Source organism: Schistocerca piceifrons, chromosome 2 (genome assembly GCF_021461385.2).
Source record: "Schistocerca piceifrons isolate TAMUIC-IGC-003096 chromosome 2, iqSchPice1.1, whole genome shotgun sequence".
In the NCBI taxonomy this organism is placed as follows: Eukaryota; Metazoa; Arthropoda; class Insecta; order Orthoptera; family Acrididae; genus Schistocerca; species Schistocerca piceifrons.
In genome coordinates, this window is record NC_060139.1 from 246643676 (window position 1) to 246664447 (window position 20772).

At 44.8% G+C, this 20772-nt stretch overlaps 1 protein-coding gene and 1 pseudogene across 1 annotated transcript in view; one reads left to right on the forward strand and one right to left on the reverse strand.

The window, feature by feature from the left end:
- The window catches only part of LOC124775294 (probable G-protein coupled receptor 158), a 227814-nt gene that overhangs the window by 107756 nt on the left and 99286 nt on the right, over nt 1-20772 (reverse strand). Inside the window, exon 5 of the mRNA XM_047250132.1 lies at nt 14848-15083. Coding sequence (XP_047106088.1) covers nt 14848-15083 — 236 coding nt within the window. The remainder of the gene's footprint in view (nt 1-14847; nt 15084-20772) is intronic.
- LOC124778413 lies at nt 15835-15952 on the forward strand (annotated as a pseudogene).

The following is a 20772-nucleotide window of genomic DNA, read 5'->3' on the forward strand; positions in this document are numbered from 1 at the left end:
CTGGCCAGCACATTCTCCAGATCTCTCACCAATTGAAAACGTCTGGTCAATGGTGGCCGAGCAGCTGGCTTGTCACAATACGCCAGTCACTACTCTTGATGAACTGTGGTATCGTACTGAAGCTGCATGGGCAGCTGTACCTGTACACGCCATCCAAGTTCTGTTTGACTCAATGCCCAGGCGTATGAAGGCCGTTATTACGACCAGAGATGGTTATTCTGGGTACTGATTTCTCAGGATCTATGCACCCAAATTGCGTGAAAACGTAATTACATGTCAGTTCTAGTATATTTGTCTAATGAATACCCGTTTATCATCTGCATTTCTTCTTGGTGTAGAAATTTTAATGGCCAGTAGTGTATTATAGTATGGTAGCTGCACTTGCACATCAGTAGCTTTACTGTGCTGAATAATGGTCACTAAGTGAGCTACTGTGCGTGGCATAACGTCAGATACTCTCAGATGTCTGCCTGTTCGGGTGAGCATAGCTCATGATACGTGCCTGCCCCATCCCCCAGTCTCTCCGTCCTCTCAACTACCCCAGCGCACGACGGTGCAGCACGCACAGCTTCGCTACCGAGCAGTGCGTCATCGGAGGTGCGTCACTAGAAGCTCGCATATGTACACCTCATGCTACTGAAGCAGTTGTATATTATAGTACAAAGTGTACCTTAAACACAAATTTAATAATTTTTAATACGATTTATGTTACCTGATGTGAACAAAAGGTGTTCTGTTCACTACTCCACCCTGTTGGGGGACAATGTTACTTTTTACTTTCTAAAGTAGCCTATGAACTTCCTCAGGGTTGAAGCTGTTTCCGTAGCTGATTTCATCGAAATTGAAATAAGAGTTCTCGGGTTTCCAGCAGCATCAAATGATTCAAACTGTACGAGTTTTCAGGCAAGCATTCCTTGGCCATTTTCAGATGGTATGACTGCCAGTGGGCTGCTGGTACGCCATTATGGCTTATATGCACTAGACGCCACTTGTCGTTCACTGGTGCTCGCAGCATCGCCGTGTACACTGATGCCCAAAACATTATGACCACCTGCTTAGTAGACTGTTAGTCCGTCTTTAGAACGAAATACACCACTGATTGTGCGTATCATGGACCGAAACGTTTGTTGGTAAGTTTATGCAGGTATGTGGTATTAGATGTCTACACACAGGTCATCTAATTCGCGTAAATAATGGGTCGCTGATTTGCGTACACGGTGATGGACCCCGTTAGCGACCCGTGCGCGTTCTACAGGATTTACATCAGGTGAATTTGCTCTCTGAGACATCAGCGTGAGTTCACTACAATGCTTTTCAAACCAATGTAACACGGTTCTGCCTCCGAGTCACGACTAATTACATTCTTGAAAGATTACATCGCCGTCGAGCAAGACGTCAAGCATGAAGGGATGCAGGCGGTTCGCAGCTGTCAACATGCCTTCGATTAGTGCCACAGGTTCCAAGTAAACGCAGCAGAATGTTTCCCATAGCACAATACTGCTCCTACCAGCCTGCGTCCGTGGCGCGCTGCACGTTTCGAGCCGCCGTTCATCTCGATGAAGCCGTTTGTGGAGACGACGATCGACCTAGCGTAGCAAAAACGTGATTTCCCCGAAGAGCCGACGCGTTTCCATTGAAGGTGTACTCTGAAACACTTGTGCGTGCACCAGAATTGTACTCTTTCAGCAGAGATGATATAAATCACCATCTGTCCTGCTTCACAGAGCAGACAAGCCTCAGAGCCCGACGCTCTGTGAAGAGTCGTGGACGTCCAACTATTTAGCGCCTAGTGGTAGTTTCACTGTCCTACTGTTTTCTTTAGATGCTCACGACAGCAGCACGTGAACCTTCGAACAGGCTCGCCGTTTTCGAGATACTCGTTGACGCCTTTGCGTAATAATAATCTGTCCTTCGTCAAAGTCGCTTATCTCAATGCATTTCCCCAATTGCGACCCATATCTTTGCTAGGGTGATCCCCCGTCCGTGTCTGCTTCGCTCACGTAATTTTGACATTTATAGCATTCTCATGGAATTATAGATTACACATGTTGAGGACTGTGCTAGCATGTATTCATTACGTTTGATCTTGTCATGTAGAACATATCAACCAATGAAAGCACTTTCACATATATGATAAAGTTCAAAAGTCAAAAAGTAAATCGCTTTTTGAAAGAGTACTTATTGTTCACTAGTTCTCGCAGTATTATTCAGATCAATAAATATTTTAAAAATACGAGATATTTTCCAAAGCAACTCGTTCTTCCTAAGGGTTCGTTCTTATATTACATAGAAATCGGTCGTCAGATTTAGTTATTAAACAGTAACATGTAGTATGGAATATTATTACCACAGGGCCACCACGCTAAGATGCAAACAAGCTCACTGTATCTACTTGGTCCCATACAGTATACGAATCCGTTCTGATGGAACATTGGCCAGCGCAGATGCGTACTGAGGCAGCTGAGGAGTTTTGTCGCGTGCACAGTGTTGCCGCTGTCCAGCGGGCAGAGCGCCGTGGAAGAGACCGCCATTTACGTCTCTCAGAGCGAAGCACAATATCCGGGAGAATGTAACTGTGGCATGAGACGGGTTCTGTAACCAGTGTGGGACCTGAAATGACAGAAAGCAGCAAAATTTCTGAAACGAAGCCCACAGCTATCTGTCCGTCGCCATTCCAGAGCATTGCAGATATCTCCCACGTCTTTGTAGAAGACCGTGAAACAAGATTTAGTTTCATATTCATAAACTGTAATCCGCCCCACCCGCCCATCCTTCATGAACCATGGACTTTGTCGTTGGTGAGGACAGCTTGCGTGCCCCATCGATACAGATAGCCATACCGTATGTGCAACCACAACGGACGAGTATCTGTTGAGAGGCCAGACAAACGTGTGGCTCCTGAAGAGAGGCAGCAGTAGTCGGGATGACTGGCTGATCGGGCCTTGTAACGTCAACCAAAACGGCCTTGTTGTGTGGTCGTGCGAACGGCTCAAAACAAGCGGAAACAATCGCCGTAATTTTTTCCGACGGCATCCTCTTGGTTAAAATATGCCGGAGGCAAAGTAGTTCCCCATTCGTATCTCCGGGTGGGGATTTCTCTAAGATGATTTCGTTATCAGGAGAAACAAAACTGGCGTTCTACTGATAGGAGGGTGGGATGTTAGGTCACTTAATCGGGCAGGTAAGTTATAAAATTTAAGAAGGTAAACGGATATGTTAACGCTAGACGTAGTAGGAGTTAGTGAAGTTCATTGGCAGGGGTAACAGGGCTTCTGGTCAGATGAGTACAGGGTTATAAAAACAAAGTCAAAAAGAGGTAAAGCAGGAGTAATTTAATAATGAATAAAACGCGGATAAGCCTTTATGAATACCATAGTGAACACATTATTGTAACCAAGATAGGAGCGAAGCCCGTACCACAACAGTAGTTCAAGTTTATATACCAGTTATATCCACAGTAATGAAGAATTGAAGAAATGTATCATGAGATGAAAGAAACTCTTCAGATGGTTAAAGGAGACGAAAATTTAATTGTGATGGAGGACTGAAATTTGATAGTAGGAAAAAGAGGTGAAGGAAAAATAGTAGGTGAATTATGGACTGGGAGAAAGTAATGAAAGAGGAAGCCGCCTGGTGGAATTTTGCACAGAGCATAACTTAATCATAGCTAACACTTCGTTTAGGAATTATTAAAGAAGGTTGTATCCGTGGAAGAGACCTGGAGACACTGGAAGGTTTCAGACTGATTATATAATGAAAACACAGGGATATAGGAACCAGATTTTAAATTGTAACACATTTCCAGTGGCCGATGTAGACTGTGACCTCAATTTATTGGTTATAAACTACAGATTAAAACGGAAGACACTGCAGAAAGGTATAAATTTCAAGAGATAAGACCTGGATAAACTGAAAGAACAAGAGGCTATAGAGAGTTTCAGAGGAAGCATTAGGAAACGATTGGCAAGATCGGGGGAAAGGAGTGCAGTAGAGATGAAGGCAGTAGAGGACCAAGTAGGTAAAATGACGAGGACTAGTGGAAATCCTTGTGTAAGAGAAAAGAAATTGAATTTAAACGATGAGACGAGAAAATTCAAGTATTTAGTAAATGAAGCAGGCGTAAAGGAATACAATCACATAATAAATGAGATGGACAGGATGTGCAAAATGGCAAGCAGGGATGGTTAGAGGACAAGTGCAAGGATTTAGAAGCATATATCACCAGGGTAAACACATATGCCACCTACAGGAAAATTAGAGAGACCTATGGAGAAAAGCGAACTACCTGAATGAATATCAAGATCTCAGATGGAAAACCAGTATTAAGCAAATAAAGGAAAGCAGAAAAGTGGAAGAATTATTTAGAGGTCTATACAAGGTAGACGTACTTGAGAGCAATATTATGGAAATGGAAGAGGACCTAGATCAAGATGAGATGGGAGATATGGTACTGCGAGAAGAATCTGATAAATCTCTTAAAGATGTAAGTCGAAACAAGGCCCTGGGAGTAGACAACATTAAGTAAGAACTATTGATAGTCTTGGGAGAGCCAGCCATGACAAATCCATCTGGTGAGCAAGATATATGATGCAGGCGAAATGCCATTTGACTTCAAGAACAATATAACAATTCCAATTCCAAAGAAGTCACGTGCTGACAATGTGAAAATAACCGAACTACCAGATTAATAAGACACGATTGCAAAATACTAACAGGAATTCTTTACAGAAGAATGGAAAAGCTGGTAGAAGTCGACCTCAGGGAAGATCAGTTTGGATTCTGGAGAAATGTAGGAACACGTGAGGCAATACTGACCCTACGACTTCCCACAGAAGACAGGTTAAGGAAAGGCAAACCTACTTTTATACCATTTGTAGACTTAGAGAAAGCTTTTGAAAATGTTGACTGGAATACTTCAAATAGCTCTGAGCACTAGGGGACTTAACATCTGACGGTCATCAGTCCCCTAGAACTTAGAACTACTTAAACCAAACTAACCTAAGGATATCACTCAAATCCATGCCCCAGGCAGGATTCGAACCTGCGACCATAGCAGTCGCGCGGTCCCGGACTGAAGCGCCTAGAACCGATCGGCCACAGCGGCCGGCTGACTGGAATATTCTCTATCAAATTATAAAGGTAGCAGGGATAAAATGCATGGAGCAAAAGGTTATTTACAATTTGTACAGAAACCGGACAGCAGGTAAAAGAGTCGAGGGGCACAAAAGGGAAGCAGTGCTTGAAAAAGGGAATGATACAGGGTTTGTAGCGTATCCCCGCTCTTATTCAGTATGTACATTGAACAAGCAGTAAAGGATACAAAAGAAAAATTTGGAGTAGGAACTGAAGTCCAAGGAGAAGAAATAGAACTTCGAGGTTTGACGATGACTTTGTAATTCTGTCAGAGACAGCAAAGGACTTGTAGGAACACCTGAATAGAGTGGACAGTGTCTTGAAAGGAGGGTATAAGATGAACATCAACAGAAGCAAAACGAGGATAATGGAATGTAGTCGAATTAAGTCGGGTGATGCTGAGGGAATTAGATTATGAAGTGAGAGGCTTAAAGTAGTAAATGAGTTTTGCTATATGGGGAGCAAAATAACTGATGATGGTCGAAGTAGAGAGGATATAAAATGTAGACTGGCACTGGCAAGGAAAGCGTTTCCGAAAAAGAGAAATTTGTTAACATCGAGTATAGATTTAAGTGTCAGGAAGTCGTTTCTGAAAGTATTTGTATGGAGTGTAGCCATGTATGGAAGTGAAACGTGGACGATAAATAGTTTAGACAAGAGGAGAATAGAAGCTTTCGAAATGTGGTGCTTCAGAAGAATTCTGAAGATTAGATGGGTAGATCACATAACTAATGAGGAGGTATTGAATAAAATTGGAGAGAAGAGAAATTTGTGGCACAACTTGATTAGGAGAAGGAATTGGTTGGTGGGGCATATTCTGAGGCATCAAGGGACCACACATTTAGTATTGGAGGGCTGTGTGGAGGGTAAAAATCGTAGAGGGAGACCAAGAGATGAATACACTAAGCAGATTCAGAAGGATGTAGGTTGCAGTAGGTACTGGGAGATGATGAAGCTTGCACAAGATAGAGTAGCATGGAGAGCTGCATCAAACCAGTCACAGGACTGAAGACCGCAAAAACAACAACGGGCCAGAATAGACGGAAGTGAGCAGAATGAAGCATGTATGACAAATGTTGTGATGTATAGTGAGGTTAACTTCCATCAGAATGGATATGAGAATAAAGAAAACTTCCAGTATTACTCAGACAAAAGCCCGCGTCTCATTCAAGAAACCGCAATATTGGACAGCTCATTGGAAGAGTGACCTTTTTTTAAAAAAAGAAAAAAAGAAAACTATACCACTGGCCGACCAGTGAAAGCCGGTTCCTAGAGATATGAGCTCAAGATTAATAGTTTCTTCATTCTACAGCTGCATATAAACGTTACATGGTTTCAGCAAGATGGGGCTACAACTCATCCGGCGGTTAGGTCAACGACGAAACTGAGGCGCCACTTTCCACATCGATTACTCTGACGAGTCTATGATATCTCATGATCTTCGAGATCACCTCATCTTACAGGCTTCACTTTTTCCTGTGGGATCATCTCAAGGACAAAGTTTTTTCACAGCAGCTCCACAGTACTGATGAGATGAAAGCTGCACTCTAAGAGATGGGGACCGTTTCTTAAGAAATGATTTACAACACAATGAGGAGTTTCCATGAACGTCTTCAGCATTGCACCGCCAATGATGAAATCCATTCGTATGAAGCTCTTTTGAAGAAATAAATTTGTGTTTGGCGTTTCACTTACAGCAATGTGCCTAGTTAACTACAAGTTATATTAGCATAAATATGTGCTAAACGTCAGAACAGACAAATCAAAATGACCTACTCTGTGCTATTCTCGTGCTGCATTACAGCATATAGACAAATATGTATGCAGGGGTTGGACGAAAATGAGGAAACACCGCGAGAAATATCTGCGTGAATATAAATGCAAAAGCTAGCCAAACCTGCACGTCGGCTTATTGTATTTGGTCATGAACGGCGGTTCCGCAATGTCTTCAATACGCAGTCAATGTCAGTCGTGCTTAGAACTGGGTTCTGTGTAGTTGTGAGTGCATTGTCGGAGCTAAGTCAGTTCTAACGTGGACATTGTTGGTGGTCTTTTGATGGGTGCTTTCGTAACCACGGTAGCCGAAGTCATCGGTGTTTCTAGTCTCCGTATGGAAGATCTACACCGCGAACAGGAAAGCAGGAAAGCATTATCCGCTAAGTCACAACGCGGACCAAATAGTGTGTGTGTGTGTGTGTGTGTGTGTGTGTGTGTGTGTGTGTGTGTGTGTGTGTGTGGAGTGATCGTGACAGAGGTAGCTGAAGAGGATTTTGATGAAAAATGAGGAGACGACGGCTGCAAAGACCACTGAATGTTCCACTCGGAAGTCCTGTCAGCACAAAAACAAGACGGAGGGAGTTCCACATGCAAGGAATTGCAGGGCGAGCTGGAATTCCAAAACCACCCATCAATGAAGCAAATGACCATAACAGGAAAAAGTGGTGCCGAATCCATAAAACCTGTGCTATTGAGAGATGGAAGAAAGTAATTTGGTCGGATGAGTCATGTTGCTCACTGCTTTGAACTTTTGGTCGATTACGTTGCAATAGTGAAACATGGTGGGGGTTCGGTGACGATCGGGTTGCCATACCGTGGTTTTCCAGGGGCCTCATTGTCACTCTGCCCCGACCGCGGTGGCCGAGCGGTTCTAGGCGCTTCAGTGCGGAACCGGACGACTGTTACGGTCGCAGGTTCGAATCCTGCCTCGGGCATGGATGTGTGTGATGTCCTTGGGTTAGTTAAGTAGTTCTAAGTCTAGGGGACTGATGACCTCAGCAGTCAAATCCCATAGTGCTCAGAGCCATTTGAACCATTTTTTTTCACTCTGAAAGGTCGCCAATCATTATGCAACTATTCTGGCTGATCAGATCCATCCCATGGTAGAACGTTTTGTTCCGTATGATGATGCCGTGTTCCAAGACGACTGGGTCCCTTTGCACCCAGCTCGCATCGCCCAGGCCTTGCTTCTTGTGCACAAGCATGAATTGTCGCATCTTTCCTGGCCACCACAGGCAGAAGATTACAATGCTATTGAGCCTTGTGGTCTACTTTGGAGAGAAATGTGAGTGATCCCTGTCAGACCTCCATATTCGTTACCGAAATTTTCCAGTATTTTGCTGACAGAATGGCATACAACTGCCTTGAAAACCATACAGGAACTAGTACGTATCCGCTCAAACTTGAAGGTGGTTTGAATGCCACCAGTTTCGTACAGCGCATGGTTATGTACGGTGTTGCTGGTGTTTCCATATATCTGTCTATCCACTGTACGTAACAACGCAACCATCTTAAAAAATAAGATTATCACGCCCATGAGACATCACACTAAAGCGTGTAACACTGCCTCTATCTTTGTTAATGGCCTATAAACCGCGAGAAGGAGTGCCCATAAGCATCTTCGCGTATCGAATATTGACGATTTGGTCTATGTTGATGATTAGATACCGTAGCTGTTCTACCTTGGTTGAGAGGTGGGCAAGGGCGGGCAAACGTCTGAACTTCAGGCAGTCAGGCAACTGGAGCGTAACATACGCGATCGTACTGGCCTGGCAGAACACCAGCAGTCACAGACCGGCAACTGGCTCGAGCACGAACAGAGTGCGTACAATACGCCTGCCTAGAAGGCAGCGTAGGAAGAAGCTGCAGTAGAACAAAGAAGTTGTGCGGAAACTGATTGCTGTTCCACTTGCAGAGATTTTCTGTAGGATTTACTAGGCCAGCTGAGGGGCAATATGATGCCTGAGTGACCGTCATCCCACTGGGCATTGTGGTTATCTAGAATGACGGAGTTTTCACTGCAGCTCATGACTGGTATATAAAAGACAGGGTAACAAATAGTCACTGGTAAAGAAGCGTTCTGATTCATATTCAGTTCATCCTTAACTAGTGGGTACAAGTCCTGGTACAACACTCACTCAGAAAACATTGCAGAACCACCTCTGCCCTGGAAAACATCCTCCACATACTGCGGCTTAGAGGCACCACCAGCACGTTGGTCAACCCAGCGTCGTGCATCATTATGAAAGGGGCAAAACTACGTATCGTCAACAACACCATACTCGTCTAGACGGGTAACATCGAGTTTCTGTGTTATCTGGCCCACCGACGACGTGAATTTTGACATAACACTGTTCGCTAGGCATTTTCCGGGGTACTCGACTAAAAAGGTCAACTGCTTGCAATTCCCTTCGTAATTTTAGTTCCCATACTGGTTGAGATGGACGGTATTCAGAGACAGCAGACTGGGGGATTGGATTGCACTGTTGAAGTTCTTAAGTATTGTCAGTGTTATTTATTTTAATTTTTCATGCTAAAGACGGGGTGACTAGCACACTTGACTCGCATTCGGGAGGACGACGGTTCAATCCCGCGTCCGGCCATCCTGATTTAGGTTTCCTGTGATTTCCTTAAATCACTCCAGGCAAATACCAGGATTGTTCCTTTGCAAGGTCACGGCAGACTTCCTTACCCGTCCTTCACTAATCCGATGAGACCGATGACCTCACTGTCTGGTCTCCTTCACCAAACAACAACCCCCTCAGTGACACCAGCAAACTGGTGTCACTGACAACTGGTGGCACCTATCTCCAGTCCCTGCAGGCTAGGATACTTTTATGACCACTGCTCTTATGCCACATTACATCACTGTAAGTGATGACACGCTCAGTAGTCTATACTGATGGAGTGATAATTTGGGCAGCATCATTGAAGTGTCACATGATAGTCAAGTATGAGTTCTAATGATTGACATTTTAGTGATCTTATTTACAGGTAACTGTATAAATTTGGTATATCTCAGCACTAGGTGTCACTTCAGATACGTCTGTCAGATCACATTTAGAAGAAGCATGGTATGGGCAGTCCAGAATGAGTCCTACTGCTGCTTCTGTGAACCAGTGTCACATACAGTACTTTCACAATAAGCTCACTTCTATAAGTTATAACATCTTCCTTGTCCCATTTGGATGGGGTTAGGTCTCGACCATTTGTGACAGGGAATATGAAACTCTGAAACCTTCTTAATTCGGTTCTAATTAGGTGTGACATCTTGGGTGAATGTTCATTCTATCCTTCTTTCCAGTTAACGGTGACACGTTTATGACGAATTTCATTAGCAGATGGGTATATATAAATATTGTGAAAATGCAGTCAAAAGACATGACTCCTTGAAGAGAAAGCTACAAAATAATTACGGGTTTTGCTTTTGTGCAAATCATACTTTATTTCTGATGAATTACCCCATAAAACTATTCCATAAGACAAACTGCCTGTTAGCTTCTGTCTCGGGTCTTCGGCCGACGTTCTTCCGACGTTTCGCCGGCACGAGTGGCTGGCATTGACAAAGTTTCACCCTCCATTGCTGGTGGTGAACTGGAGCCGAGCTCGCGGCCGCAGACTACATGTACCTGGCGCTCCAACCTCCGAGAGCTTCCCCGTGTCATTTCCGGTGCGGTTCTCCTCTTGCTACCTGCGACGGTCGTTCGCTACAGTACGGGAATCCAGCATCCGTTTACCTTGAGCCTTTCCTCTTTCTTGTGAAGCTGTTCTCGTGTTTGTGTATTTCTACGGTTTCTCTGAACAAGCACGTGTGATAGTTTTTTTTTCTACAGCCAGAACTTCCGTGTCGCGGAACTTTCTACGTGGTCGGTCTCAGCGCGTGCTCTGCCACAGCCGGTATATTCCTGGCATTGCAAGTGGGTTCCTTTTCTCTCTTTGATTTTCTTTGGCAGTTTGTATATAGCTTTTACGCCGTGTTTGCGTAATATACGGCCGATTCTGTCTGTCACTCTGGGAATGTATGGCAGAAAGGCGGTGACGGACAGAATCGGCCGTATATTGCGCAAACACGGCGTAAAAACTATTTACAAACCGGCAAAGACAATCAAAGAGTGTCTCACATCGACAAAGGAGAAAAGGGACCCACTTGCAATGTCAGGAATATACCGCATACCATGCACATGCGGAAAAGTTTGTATTGGAATTACTGGCCGATCGATCAGTCCCAGGATTACAGAACATAAACGACATTGTAGGTTGGGGCAGGTGTCAGAGCACGCACTGTGTGACCGACCATGTAGTAAAATTCGGCGACACGAAAGTTCTGGGCCGGCCGGTGTAGCCGAGCGGTTCTAGGCTCTTCAGTCTGTAACCGCGCGACCGCTACGGTCGCATGTTCGAATCCTACCTCGGGCATGTGTGTGATGTCCTTAGGTTAGTTACGTTTAAGCAGTTCTAAGTTCTAGGGGACTGATGACCTAAGATGTTAAGTCCCATAGTGCTCAGAGCCATTTGAACAAAGTTCTGGCTGTAGAAAAACCCGCTTGTTCAGAGAAGCTGCAGAAGTACACAAACACAAGAAAGCTTCAACAATAAAGAGGAAAGCCTCAGGGTAAACGTAAACGGATCCTGGCTCCAGTTCACACCCAGCAATGGAGGTTGAGACTTTGACACTGCCAGCCACTCGTACTGGCGAAGCGTCAGAAAAATCATCAGACGATGTCGACCGAAGAACCCGAGACAGAAACCAACAGGCAGTTTGTCAACAAGTGGTGGCGAAAGCCTAAACAATTTTGTGTTCCATAAGACATTATTGGGTGGAAATTGCGAAATATGTGACGAGGCTGATCCCTTTGTTTTCAAGACGAGCAGTTATACGAATAGTAAAAGCAGGTGAACTTAACTGTTTGAGTAATAGGTTTCTTCCAATTGAAGTTTTCATTACGTACATAACAATTTGGCGCATTCGACCCTGTTACTGACGCCAGCTGAAGTGCTAGATCAACTGCTTTTATGAATCTGTCTGTTGTACAAAGCCGAATACAGCGCGTTTTCTGACAATTAAAGTTGAGTTCATCTTCAAAGAATAATTTAGTACGTCTATGAAAACATCATTAACAATTTGTTCTTTAAGTAAGTTTCTTATAACACTAGTATTGTCTGCAGTCAGTAACAATTCTGCTTGGATATTAAGTGGAAGATTTTACATATATACATGGTACGGCAGTAACCCAAAATTGAACCTTATGGCAATCCAATTGTGATTTGTCCGCAGTGTAAGGCACTCATTATTTGCATATGAGAGCGCATTTTAATTCATTTCCAATTTTGCTATTTCACATACGTGAAGTGAATTAATCAGCATTGAATTACGTACAGTCAGGAGCGAGCGGTAGGTTCTCACGCTGGCTAGCAGGAGCGGTTGGCCATCTGGCACTTTCAGAGCCAGTAGGATGAGGTACCGATGCAGAAGTCGCTAGTGAACTCAGAAAAGAGATACGCAGGTGAAGTACATTTATTCCGGCGAGAAGCAAGTAGCTGTTATTAATGAATATTTAGAAACAAATGTTGCCCTTTGCCACTCAGACATTAGGAGGAGTCTACAGGTCATAAACAAAACCTCTGAGTAAGTTTACAATGCCAGGAAACGCTGATATTGATAAATAAATGAATAACTTTGGCGTAGCCGAAGATGTACGATCTCTTACGAACCAGACCGATTGTAAGCTCAAGTTATAGACTGGGTGGCATAGTCTGCAGTCGTCGACAGGATACCTTTCTATCTGATCATGCGGTAAACTATTCTCTCTTAACGTTCACAGTTAGCTTATAATCAGTGGGAACAAGTTCATTTTACAGTGTTTCTTAAATAAACGCTCCATAATGTCGTCCCATGTAAAAATTATTTGCACAAAAAAGCTTCTTCGGGCCTCATTAGATAAAACATAGACAGTAGTAATGCACTTTCAGTATCCGACGGCGCTACTACGGCAAGGGGACATAAAACTACGAGAGCATCTCCAAATAATAGGTGGGAAGAATTCCTACGCAGGGGCTCACTAAGTCAGTTCAAGGACAGACTGGCTTAATTATCACGAAATTCTGGTGGGAAACCGTGGAAAAATTTACTGTACACTCGTTACACCATCATCTACGGACTCACTGGATGAAGTGAGACATTTCTGGAGGTTTAGTACGAGTGGGGGTTTCGCAACAGTCATTAAAATTGTCTCTCCTTCGAGATGTGTTTCACTTAGTCAGCAGAACGTTTTGCAATCTGTTTGCTACATATGATTCAAACTACACTACTGGCCATTAAAATTGCTACACCAAGAAGAAATGCAGATGATAAACGGGTATTCATTGGACAACTATACTAGAACTGACATGTGAATACATTTTCACGCAATTTAGGTACATAGATCCTGAGAAATCAGTACCCAGAACAACCACCTCTGGCCGTAATAACGGCCTTCTATACGCCTAGGCATTGAGTCAAAAAGAGCTTGGATGGCGTATACAAGTACAGCTGCCCATGCAGCTTCAACACGATACCACAGTTCATCAAGAGTAGTGACTGGCGTATTGTGACGAGCCAATTCCTCGGCCACCATTGACCAGACGTTTTCAATTGGTGAGAGATCTGGAGAATGTGCTGGCCAGGGCAGCAGTCGAACATTTTCTGTATCCAGAAAGGCCGGTACAGGACCTGCAACATGCGGTCGTGCATTATCCTGCTGAAATGTAGGGTTTCGCAGGGATTGAATGAAGGGTAGAGCCACGGGTCGTAACACATCTGGAATGTAACGTCCACGGTGCCGTCAATGCGAACAACAGGTGACCGAGACGTGTAACCAATGGCCCCCATACCACCAAGCCGGGTGATACGCCAGTATGGCGATGACGATTACACGCTTCCAATGTGCATTCACCGCGATGTCGCCAAACACGGATGTGAACATCCTGATGGTGTAAACGGAACCTGGATTCACCCGAAAAAATGACGTTTTGCCATTTTGTGCACTCAGGTTCGTCGTTGAGTACACCATCGCAGGCGCTTCTGTCTGTGATACAGCGTCAAGGGTAACCGGAGCCATGGTCTCCGAGCTGATAGTCCATGCTGTTGCAAACGTCGTCGAACTGTTCGTGTAGATGTTTGTTGTCTTGCAAACGTCCCTATCTGTTGACTCAGGGATCGAGACGTGGCTGCGCGATCCGTTACAGCCCTGTGGATAAGATGACTGTCATTTCGACTGCTAGTGATACGAGACCGTTGGCGTCCAGCACGGCGTTCCGTATTACCCTCGTGAACCCACCGATTCCATATTCTGGTAACAGTCATTGGATATCGACCAACGCGAGCAGCAGTGTCGCGATACGATAAGCTGCAATCGCGGTAGGCTACAATCCGACCTTGATCAACGTCGGAAAGGTGATGGTACGCATTTCTCCTCCTTACACGAGGTATCACAACAACATTTCATCAGGCAACGCCGGTCAACTGCTGTTTGCGTATGAGAAATCGATTGAAAACTTTCCCCATATCAGCACGTCGTAGGTGTCACCACCGGCGCCAGCCTTGTGTGAATGCTATGAAAAGCTAATCATTTGCATATCACAGCATCTGCTTCCTGTCGGTTAAATTTCGCGTCTGTAGCAAATCATCTTCGTGGTGGAGCAAATTTAATGGCCAGTAGTGTAGTTGTTTTTGTAACCATCAGTTCGATAATACTAAACTTAGTGTAAAAGAGTAACTTCATCTACACAGTTAAACGTCTTGGAAAGATCAAAATAAGTAAAAATAGTGATTTTTACTATGTAAACCTTATATGATGAGAGAATGTTTAAGTAGTATAGTACCAAGACTCTAGTACCAAGTACACACTAGTAGATGGCGACTGGGGAACAGACATGTTACGCAGGAGCGGCGCCGCTTACCGGCCTCGGTGACGTAGTCCCACCAGAGGGCGCGGCAGGTGAGGAAGTGTCGGCCGTCGGGCGTGCGCCCCCGGGCCACCAGCTCGTGCCCGTCGGCCAGGAAGTTGAGCGTCGAGGCGGTCCAGGCGGCCATGTAGCCGTGCGCCACCACCACCATGCCGGACAGGTACTTGAGCAGGTCCTTGTCGCGCACCACCCAGCGGTGGGCCTTGCGCGTCCGGAACTCGATCAGGATCCTGCGCAGCAGAGCGCCGGAGTTGCCTCCCTGCTGGAACCGGCTTACAGCAGCCAAAATACTCATCTGGACTTCTCAGAATACTTTGCTCCAAATTTCTTAAAGACACTGCAGGCTATGTTCAAAGCGATGCGTCAGGGCAGTGATGTAGTATATCTTGGCTTGCAAATAGTATTTCACTCAACCCCTCACCAACGATTATATGGGGTACCAAATGAAATTTGTGACCGTGTCAACGGTTTCTTTGGTGGGAATGAGGCAGTATCTCATCTTGGATAGAGCCTCATCGACTCATGTAGAAGGGATGAAGTGTATTCCTATTAAATCATGTCCAGTATCAACATCAGTTTCAGGTACAGTCTGGAACCGCGCGACCGCTACGGTCGCATTTTCGAATCCTACCTCGTGCATGGATGTGTGTGATGTCCTTAGGTTAGTTAGGTATAAGTAGTTCTAAGTTCTAGGGGACTGATGACCTCAGAAGTTGAGTCCCATAGTGGTCAGAGCCATTTTAGGTGCGATGCCATAGGTACGAGCACTCGTTTGTTGTGGCATGTGAGCAAACAACCTCTGAATCAGACACTGGGAAATTTGTTGCCACGCCTGAAACATGTACTGCGTCAGTTCATGGAGACTGCTAGCTGAAGGCCCCTGACGAAGTGTATGTCTTCTCACTGCACTGCAGACATGCTGATGGGTAACAAGTCAAAGAACTGGGCAGCACAGTTAAAGATTTGCCTGCGATGTAAACTGCCAACGGCCTTGTCGCAGTGGTAACACTGGTTCCCGTCAGATCACCGATGTTAAACGCTGTCGGGCTGGGCTACCACTTGGATGGGTGACCGTCCGGTCTGTCGAGTGCCGTTGGCTAGCGGGGTGCACTCAGCCCTTGCGAGGCAAACTGAGGAGCTAATTGACTGAAAAGTAGCGGCTCTGGTCGCGTAAAGTGACACACGGCCGGGAGAGGGGTGTGTTGACCACATGCCCTTCCATATCCGCATCCAGTGACGCCTGTGGACTAAGGATGACACGGCGGCCGGTCGGTACCATTGGGCCTGCCAAGACCTGTTCGCACGAAATTTAGTTTAGTTTTAGTTTCTGCGATGTATACTGTAGTGTGTGGTCTCGCATTATCCTGTTATTTTGTACCCTGACCATGACAAAAGTAATAGGACTCCGATATGCACATGTACAGACGGCGATAGTACCACGTACGTAAAGTATAAAAGGGTATTCCATTGGTGGAGCTCCATTTGCACTCAGGTGTTTCATGTGAAAAAGTTTCCGAAGGGATTACGGCCCAACGACGGAAATTGACAGACATTGAAAGCAGAATGAGTGTTACACCTAAACGCATTGGACATTCCATTTCGGAAATGCTTAGGAATTTCAATATTCCCAGATCCACAGTGTCAAGAGTGTGTCAAAGATACCAAATTTGAGGCATTATCTCTCACCACGTACAACGCAGGGGCCGACGGCTTTCACTTAAAGATCGAGTTGTCCGTGCTAACAGTCAAGCAACACTGCGTGGAATAACTGCAGAAATCAATTACGGACGTACAACGAACATGTCCGTTAGGACAGCACGACAAAATTTATCGTTAATGAACTGCGGCAGCAAACGACTGACGCGAGAGTCTCTGCTAACAGCACGACGTCGGACGCAGCGCCTCTCCTGGACGCGTGGCCAATGCATGTGGATCCTAGACGACAGAAAACTGTCCCCTGGTCGATGAGTCCCGGTTTAAGTTGCTGAAGCCTCATGGAAATGTTCGAGTATGGCGCAGACCCCACGAAGACAAGGGCCTAAGTTGTCAGCAAGCATTGTACACGCTGGTACTGCCTCCATAATGCTGTGGTCTGTGTTTATATGGAATGGACTGGAGGAAATGATTATGTTGGGCTGCTTGGAGAAATCTGCAGCCGTTCATGGATGTCATGTTTCCAAACAACGTTGGAATGTTTATGGATGACCATGCGCCATGCCACCAGATCACAGTTGTTCGCGACTGATTTGAAGAATATTCCGGACAATTCTAGCGTCTGATTTGGCCACCCATATCGTCTGATATGAATCCCATCGAACATCCATGGGACGTAATCGAAAGGTCAGTTCGGGCACAAAATCCTGCGCCGGCAACAATTTCGCAATTATGGACAGCTATAGAGGCAGCATTCCTCAATATTTCTGCAGGGAAATTTCGACGAATTTTTGAGTCGATGCTACGTCGAGTCGCTGCAGTACGCTGGGCAGAAAGAGGTCCGAAACGATGTTACGTGGTATCCCATGACTTTCCTCACCTGAGTGTATGATGATAGCGCGTCTTGTCGTACATTAGCAGCATTCAGCTTCCGTTCAGAAATTACCAAATCGGTTCTATTTTCATATCAACTACCTCACCATACAATAATTTCAGAAGTTGCAGAAGTATGGGTCTCGAGAACAGCTGCTTCCTGTGTCCTTTCACCAGATCGTCTATGGACACACTGGCGTCGACCAGACCGCCACAAACACAGACGATTCTGATCGCTGAACACCACAGAATGCCATGTAATGATCCAGTTCACTATGATGTAAGACTTCATTGTGCGTCGTGTAGTGTCAGCAGTAAACGACAAATGGCAGCTCGAGATCTCAACTAGCTTCCAGTAATCTCTCTCAAACGGTTCCTGGCGACACACTACCATCATTTTTGGGAGGGATTTCAGCTGTTGTCATCCCTCCATTCATCATAACCTGCTCTACGGTAATACGCATTCTAGGTGGACATGCAAGTTCTGATTCTTTGCCACAGTGTTGTCCTGAGTCCATCTCGTCATCATTTGTTATGCAGTCATCGCACTGCGGGCGACTGTCTGTGAAATCTGCCACCATGTCCCTCAGTCGAATTATTCGACCTTTTTTATAGTCCGGCAGACGGTGAAGACCTAAACGTGGATGTTCTCTGGGTATGGCGTACTCCGATCTTCACCCGAGAAATTCCGGTAACCTTCAGTCTCGACCTAGGGTGAATTTCTGCGAGAGTGGCTGTTACTTTATGTTACTGGCTCCCCTCGTTCCTCCGCCGCCGGAAATAACTTGCTGTCACCTCTGCTTTTAATGTTTCCTAGATACATGGGACTTTTAGAACAATAAAACTGAGGTACCAAATAAATAAGGAAGAACAAGTATTAGTACTGCTCACATTTAGCAGACGATCTGACTATTTTACACTGTGCAACACAGTTAAAGGATCACTTTTTTGAAACACACTAACTGTCTGCCGTTGTGACGCATATGATTGAAATTTGACTCAGAAGTGCCTACAACCTTCCTTTGAGCTTCTACGAAAGCATGGTGCCCTGCGACATCACACTCTGTCAAATAGACAGAAAAATACCAGAGCTCAGAAGTTCACATATATGTCACTATAATTCTAGTGGTTTTCATGTTATTAATCTGGAATTTAATTGATCAGTATGTTTTTTTAACATGTTAATTTGGTGAAAGTGACGAACTATCTGTTGGGTCTCCCTTCCACGTGTTAATGTTTGATCCTTTCCTTTTCTGAACCTGTTACCTGGGTTTCACTGTCTATGGTTCAAAAGGCACTGAGCACCATGGGACTTAACATCTAAGGTCATCAGTCCCCTAGAACTTAGAACTACTTAAACCTAACTAACCTAAGGACATCACACAACACCCAACAGCCAGTCATCACGAGGCAGAGAAAATCCCTAACCCCGCTGGGAATCGAACCCGGGAATCTGGGCGCGGGAAGCGAGAAAACTACCGCACGACCACGAGCTGCGGTCTCACTAACTATTGGTTAATCAACAGAACTTGTCAGTTCACGCCTATTACAGAAATGAATTTTCTGCTTTCGTGTCTTTTTAGTCTTTACTGCGTTGTTTGCATTGTTTCAGTGACTCATTGACAAGGTTGCAAGAGGTCTTGGTCTTTTTCCTACCATTGTTCTTCTACAAGAGAGACGGAATATCTGAAAGTGAACACGGTATTTACACTTTACAAAGTCTATACTATGCATAAATAAGAACGTAAGTAGATCACCATGTTTTAATGAAAATTATTTCAACAGTGGAAAAATCAGAATTATTTGACGAGGAAAATAATTTTCGGTTATATTTGGCATTTAGCAAGAAAACAATTTACAGAGGATAAAGTAAAAAAGATGCTATTTACTGCGTTTTAGATATTGCTCAATGTGTTGGTGGGTATATATTTTCGAAAGAAAATAAATGTATGTACTTTAAAATGCTTCAACGACGCTTCTCCTATTTTATCAGCTCTCAGTAGTGTAAGGAATTCATCACAAGACCTTTAACATCTACCATGAATTTTGCTTTAGCCATTAATAAACTCTAGTATGTTTGCTTCTTTCTACATTTTGTTGCTATATATCGATTCTATCTTAAAAAAAGGTATCCGCTCATAACCTCACTTCCTCCGTTCAGGAGCCAAACTGCACAGCGGACAGCTCTAACAACATAGGCAGTTTTAGCGCTGCTGCGCATACAGCGACAACTCCAGACATCTACATCTACATCCACTTAGATACTCCACAAGCCACAATGCGGTGTGTGGCGGAGGGTACCCTGTACCACGGCTATTCGTTTCGTTTCCTGTTCGAGTCGTAAACAGAGCGAGGGATAAACGACTCTCTATAAGCCTCCGTTTGATCCTTAATTTCTCGAATCTTATGGTTAAGCTCAATGTATGTTAGCGGCAGTAGAATCGTTCGGCAGTCAGCTTCAAAAGCCGGTTCTCTATTTTTTCTCAGTAGTGTTTCCCGAAAAGAAATCCCTCCAGGGATTCCCATTTGAGTTCCCGAAGTGTCTCCGTAACACTTACGTGTTGTTCGAACCTACAGGTAACAAATTTAGCAGCCCGCCTCGGAATTTCTTTTCGATGTCTTCCTTCAATCCGACCGGGTACGGATCCCGAACACTACAGCAGTACTCAAGATTAGGTCACACCAGAGCCCTACAGGTGAACCACTCATTCGTAAAATTCTCCCAATAAATCGAAGTCGGCCATTCGCCTTCCCTACCACAGTTCTCACATGCTCGTTCTATTTCATCTCACTTTGCAACGTTATGCCCAGATATTTAAACGACACTAGTAATACTGTATCCGAACATTATAGGTTTGTTCCTCCTACTCATTCTCATTAACATACGTTTTTCCACATTTAGAGCTACCTGCCATTCATCACACCAACTAGACATTTTGTCTAAGTCGTCTTGTACCTTCCTACACTCACCGCAGCATCATCTGCAGACAACCGCACATTGATGCCCAAACTGTCCGCCAAATCATTTCTGTATACAGTGAAACACGTATGTAACGTAGCAGCGATGGTGAGGCATGATAAAATCTTTGACCAGAGAGCCTTTTATCGTAGTTAGTCTGCGCTTGACCGCGCGAGTGTTACGAGCAGTACTCTGTCAGTAGTCGTTGCGAGCAGTACTCTGTCGGTAGCAGTAGCTCAGTTCAGTTGCGTCCAGTCGTCGGTCGGTAGTAGTCGTGCAGTACAGTTGCGAGCAGTCTGTCAGTGGGCAGTCTGTGAGCAGTGCAGCATGTCGGTAGTAGCAGTCGAGTGCAGTTGTGTGTGAGGAGTCGGCGAGCGTCGACATGGCATTCTGGTCAAGATACAGGACGAGGTATATTATTTTTAAATGCGCTC